Source organism: Homarus americanus, unplaced genomic scaffold (genome assembly GCF_018991925.1).
Source record: "Homarus americanus isolate GMGI-L3 unplaced genomic scaffold, GMGI_Hamer_2.0 scaffold46197, whole genome shotgun sequence".
In the NCBI taxonomy this organism is placed as follows: domain Eukaryota; kingdom Metazoa; phylum Arthropoda; class Malacostraca; order Decapoda; family Nephropidae; genus Homarus; species Homarus americanus.
The window spans coordinates 7,516,095-7,522,280 of record NW_024723050.1 but is presented as its reverse complement, the minus strand read 5'-3'; the positions used below and the strand labels follow the sequence as shown (position 1 = coordinate 7,522,280).

Genomic DNA, 6,186 nt, shown 5'->3' with positions numbered 1-6,186 from the left:
GTTTTGTGGTTCAGGAGTTATGGTGACTAGGAGTTGTAATCCAGGAGTTATGGTGACTTGTGTTGTGGTTCAGGAGTTATGGTGACTAGTGTTGTGGTCCAGGAGTTATGGTGACTAGGTGTTGTGGTCCAGGAGTTATGGTGACTAGGTGTTGTGGTCCAGTAGTAATGGTGACTAGGTTTTGTGGTCTAGGAGTTATGGTGACTAGTGTTGTGGTTCAGGATTTATGGTGACTAGGTGTTGTGATCCAGGAGTTATGGTGACTAGGTGTTTCGGTCCAGGAGTTATCGTGACTAGGTGTTTCGGTCCAGGAGTTATGGTGACTAGGTGTTGTGGTCCAGATATAAAGTTTTCTTCAAAAACTAATGACCACGGGTACGGTTCTCGACCAGTTTGAAGAATTAGTTTCACTCTATCGACATAAGCTTCTGTGCCCTTAATAACATAATGAATACACTATCGGGCGGTCTTGTCGATAGGGGAACATCCCTTTAGTATACTTTATTCTATCTGCTGAATGTTTTGAATCACAATGTGTCCGGAAAAAGCTGACATTTAGTAAAAAACAGCAACAAAACAACAATAATAATGTTTTTTTTTATATCCAGACGATAATCAGAATTTTTTAATGACTCAGAAGAATTGTTGGTAAAATTCGAATTCAGATTTGATCTAAAGACTTGAGAATACGCCACAAAATGTTTTAATTTACCTTCATGAATGAAGGTAAGAACCGCGTTCAAGGAATACATGGTGAATTTCCTAGCACTTTTAACTGCTCACACCGTCGCTCACAAATGGTAAGCTTACAGTAGTTTACGCCATTAAAGTGTTACGTCTAACATGATATTATCGAAAGGAGACTGATTTTTCACCGATGCCTCGATTTACAGGAGTGATTATCAAGAATAACCATGAACTGAGCAGAAATACTATAAATACGAAAATATGTAATAAAACTTACTTTATCTGTCCCGGAGAAGAGAAGGCGATTAACATGCTAAGATATACAAAGTAATGAGGATATTCACTACTGGTACTGTATGTTATTAAAGAACTTATACACAGACAATTGAGGGGGTCGCATGTGTGCATATCGACCAAGACGTATACATATAATAAATACGGGCACATTAACGCAACGAAAAACCTAACGAGAAAGACCCAGCGAAGAACAGCAGGACAACACACATAAAAGGGAAGAGAAATGTACAGTGATTGCCAACCATCACTCAGCAGAGTAGAGATTGTTGTAGTTTACAGGGACGTAGGAGAGTGTCGTAACCTCGGAGTGCCGCGCGTTGGCTCCGAATATGCTAATATACCGGCCCACCACACTCATTATACCTTCTCATATCTCAAAAATTAATCTATAAATTCTCCGTATGTCCTTACTATTACAGCCAACAATGAAATAATCTAAGATCAAATCGTAGGTACCCACGTGAGTATTGCACAATGTTACCGTTACTGATGAGGTGATAAATATACTGTTATTGTGAGGGCGAAATATGGTGTGTTGTAGATTTTGCCTCCTCAATAACCTTCCTCACCACTCTAACGCCGACCAACTGAACGACACCAATTATGTCCCGGCCCCGTCTGGCAGTCGACGGTGGTGGTGGTGGTGGCGGCGACGGCGATGGTGGTGGCGGCGATGATGGTGGTGGAGGAGGAGGTCGAGGTGGTGGTGGTGGTGGCGGCGATGATGGTGGTGGTGGTGGTGGTGGAGGAGGAGGTCGAGGTGGTGGTGGTGGCGGCGATGATGGTGGTGGTGGTGGTGGAGGAGGAGATCGAGGTGGTGGTGGCGGTGGCGACTGTGGTGGTGGTGTTGTTGGCGATGGTGGAAGTATAGTGGTGGTGATGGTCGGTGGTAGAGGTGATGGTGGTAGTGATGGTAGTATGTTAGTGATAGTAATGGTGATAGTGGTGGTGATGGTAGCAGTAGTAGTGATGGTGGTGGTGGCGGTGTTAGTGGGGGTGGCGATGATAGTGATGCTGGTGGTGATGGTAGTAGTGGCGGTGATTATGGTGGGAATGGTGGTGGTGGTTGCAGAGGTAGGTGCCTGTAAGTGGTTGCAGTTGTGCTGGAAATGGGAAACAATATTAAAGATAGTCTGGTGATGATGAGAGTGAAGTTGGCGACTCTGGTGATGATGAGAGTGAAGTTGGCGACTCTGGTGATGATGAGAGTGAAGTTGGCGACTCTGGTGATGATGAGAGTGAAGTTGGCGACTCTGGTGATGATGAGAGTGAAGTTGGCGACTCTGGTGATGATGAGAGTGAAGTTGGCGACTCTGGTGATGATGAGAGAGAAGTTGGCGACTCTGGTGATGATGAGAGTGAAGTTGGCGACTCTGGTGATGATGAGAGTAAAGTTGACGACTCTGGTGATGATGAGAGTGAAGTTGGCGACTCTGGTGATGATGAGAGTGAAGTTGGCGACTCTGGTGATGCTCAGAATGAGGTTGGCGACTTTGGTGATGCTGAGAGTGAAGTTGGCGACTCTGGTGATGCTAAGAGTAAAATTGGCGACTCAGGTGATGTTGAGAGTGAAATTGACGACTCTGGTGAAGCTGAGAGTAAGTTGGAGACTCTGGTGATGCTGAGAGTGAAGTTGGCGACTCTGGTGATGCTGAGAGTGAAGTTGGCGACTCTGGTGATGCTGAGTGAAGTTGGCGACTCTGGTGATGCTGAGAGTGAAGTTGGCGACTCTGGTGATGCTCAGAATGAAGTTGGCGACTCTGGTGATGTTGAGAGTGAAGTTGGCGACTCTGGTGATGCTGAGAGTGTAGTTGGCGACTCTGGTGATGCTGAGAGTGAAGTTGGCGACTCTGGTGATGCTGAGAGTGAAGTTGGCGACTCTGGTGATGCTGAGAGTGAAGTTGGCGACTCTGGTGATGCTGAGAGTGAAGTTGGCGACTCTGGTGATGCTGAGAGTAAAGTTGGCGAACTTGAAGAAGCTAGGAGTCAGGACGGCGGGGAACAGTGACACGAGATGGTGTGTTAAGCAAACCATTCCAGCTGCTCCATAATGCTAAGACAAACATTTCACCTCTCCATAACACTAAGACAAACAATCTAGCTGCTCCATAACGCTAAGACAAACAAGCCAGCTGCTCCATAATGCTAAGACAAACAATCCAGCTGCTCCATAATGCTAAGACAAACAATCCAGCTGCTCAAGAACGCTAAGACAATCCAGCTGCTCCATAACGCTAAGAAAAACAATTCAGCTGCTCCATAAACCTAAGACAATCTAACTGCTCCATAATGCTTAGACAAACATTCCAGCTGCTCCATAATGCTAAGAAAACAATCCAGTTGCTCCATAACGCTAAGACAATCCAGATGCTGCATAACGCATTACAGACGTATATCTTAGTCGTGCGTCCCTGGGCAGAGTCGTGCAGGCGGTGAGTATATGCAGTGCTCTGGGTTGACTCTCTTACATTTTCCAGTTTATAATAATAGTGATGCTCTTACTGTTAACGTCGTAGAAGATGGTGATGTTGGCTGTGAAGATGGTGAGGATGGTGAATAATGTTAGTAATGTGCGTGTCCTCTCTTATAACACAGGTTAATGTTAGTAGTGTTATTCCTCTCTCTTATACACAGGTTAATGTTAGTAGTGTGAGTCCTCTCTCTTATACACAGGTTAATGTTAGTAGTGTGTGAGTCCTCTCTCATATACACAGGTTAATGCTACTAGTGTATGTCCTCTCTCTTATACACAGGTTAATGCTACTAGTGCGTGAGTCCTCTCTCTTATACAGAGGTTAATGTTAATAGTGTGTTTCTCTCTCTTATACAAAGGTTAATGTTAGTAGTGTGTGAGTCCTCTCTCATATACACAGGTTAATGCTACTAGTGTGTGAGTCCTCTCTCTTATACACAGGTTAATGTTAGTAGTGTGTGAGTCCTCTCTCTAATACACAGGTTAATGTTAGTAGTGTGTGAGTCCTCTCTCTTATACACAGGTTAATGTTAGTAGTGTGTGAGTCCTCTCTCTTATACATAGGTTAATGTTAGCAGTGTGTGAGTCCTCTCTCTTATACACAGGTTAATGTTAGTAGTGCGTGAGTCCTCTCTCTTATACACAGGTTAATGTTAGTAGTGCGTGAGTCCTCTCTCTTATACACAGGTTAATGTTAGTAGTGTGTGAGTCCTCTCTCTTATACACAGGTTAATGCTACTAGTGTGTGTCCTCTCTCTTATACACAGGTTAATGTTAATAGTGTGCGAGTCTCTCTCTCTTATACACAGGTTAATGTTAGTAGCGTGTGAGTCCTCTCTCATATACTCAGGTTAATGTTAGTAGTGTGTGAGTCCTCTCCCTTATACACAGGTTAATGCATTATTATGTGAGGTCCTCTCTTATACAGGTTAATGTTAGTAAGTGTTATTGTGTCTCTCTCTTATACAGGTTAATATTAGTAGTGTGTGAGTCTCTCTCTTTACACAGGTTAATGTTAGTAGTCGTGAGTCCTCTCTCTTATACACAGGTTAATGTTAGTAGTGTAGTCCTCTCTCTTATACACAGGTTAATGTTACTAGTGTGTGTCCTCTCTCTTATACAGGTTAATATTAGTAATTGTGTGGTCCTCTCTCTTATACACAGGTTAATGTTAGTAGTGCGTGAGTCCTCCTCTTATACAGGTTAATGTTAGTAGTGTGTGAGTCCTCTCTCTATACAGGAATTTACTGATGTGAGTCCTCTCTCTTATACACAGGTTAATGTTAGTAGTGTGTGCTCTCTCTCTTATACACAGGTTAATGTTAGTAGTGCGTAGTCCTCTCTCTTATACACAGGTTAATGTTAGTAGTGTGCGAGATCCTCTCTCTTATACAGGTTAATGTTAGGTGTGAGTCCTCTCTCTTATACACAGGTTAATGTTGGAGTGTGTGAGTCCTCTCCATATACACAATAGTGGTATGTAAGTCCTCTCTCTCTTATACAAGGTTAATGTTAGTAAGTGATTACTCTCTCTTATACAGGTTAATGTTAGTAGTGCGTAGCTCTCTCTTATACAGTTAATGTTAAAGCGTGAGTCTCTCTTATACACAGGTTAATGTTGGTAATTAAGTCCTCTCTTATACACAGGTTAATGTTAGCAGTGTGAGTCCTCTCTTATACACAGGTTAATGTTAGTAGTGTGTGAGTCCTCTCTTATACAGGTTAATGTTAGGGCGTGTGGTCCTCTCTCTTATACAGGTTAATGTTAGGTGTGAGTCCTCTCTCTTATACACAGGTTAATGTTAGTAGTGTGTGAGTCCTCTCTCTCTTATACACAGGTTAATGTTAGTAGTGCGTGAGTCCTCTCTCTTATACACAGGTTAATGTTAGTAGTGTGTGGGTCCTCTCTCTTATACACAGGTTAATGTTAGCAGTGTGTGTGTGTCCTCTCTCTTATACGGGTTAATGTTAGTAGTGTGTGGAGTCCTCTCTCTTATACACAGGCTAATGTTAGTAGTGTGTGAGTCTCTCTCTTATACACAGGCTAATGTTAGTAGTGTGTGAGTCCTCTCTCTTATACACAGGTTAATGTTACTAGTGTGAGTCCTCTCTCTTATACACAGGTTAATGTTAGTAGTGTGTGAGTCTCTCTCTTATACACAGGTTAATGTTAGTAGTGTGGTCCTCCTCTCTTATACACAGGTTAATGTTAGTAGTGTTTGAGTCCTCTCTCTTATACACAGGTTAATGTTAGTAGTGTGTGAGTCCTCTCTCTTATCACAGGTTAATGTTAGTAGTGTGTGAGTCTCTCTCTATACACAGGTTAATGTTAGTAGTGTGTGAGTCCTCTCTCTTATACACAGGTTAATGTTAGTAGTTTGAGTCCTCTCTCTTATACACAGGTTAATGTTAGTAGTGTGAGTCCTCTCTCTTATACACGGTTAATGTTAGTAGTGTGATCCTCTCTTATACACAGGTAATTAGAGTGAGTCCTCTCTCTTATGCCAGGTTAATGTTAGTAGTGTGTGAATCCTCTCTCTTATACACAGGTTAATGTTATTAGTGTGTGAGTCCCTCTCTTATACACAGGTTAATGTTGGTAGTGTGTGAGTCCTCTCTCTTATACACGATTTAGTAGTGTGTGATCCTCTCTCTTATACACAGGTTAATGTTAGTAGTGTGGTCCTCTCTTTACACAGGTTAATGTTGGTAGTGTGAGTCCTCTCTCT

The 6,186-nt window shown here is 42.7% G+C and overlaps 1 protein-coding gene across 1 annotated transcript; it reads left to right on the top strand.

The window, feature by feature from the left end:
* The first annotated feature begins 716 nt into the window (after positions 1-716).
* On the top strand, positions 717-2,992 carry LOC121863344 (chloride intracellular channel protein 6-like). Its single transcript, XM_042361969.1, has 2 exons — positions 717-800; positions 2,117-2,992. Exons 1-2 carry the CDS (start codon positions 717-719, stop codon positions 2,990-2,992), a joined length of 960 nt encoding a protein of 319 aa, XP_042217903.1.
* Positions 2,993-6,186: the final 3,194 nt, after the last annotated feature.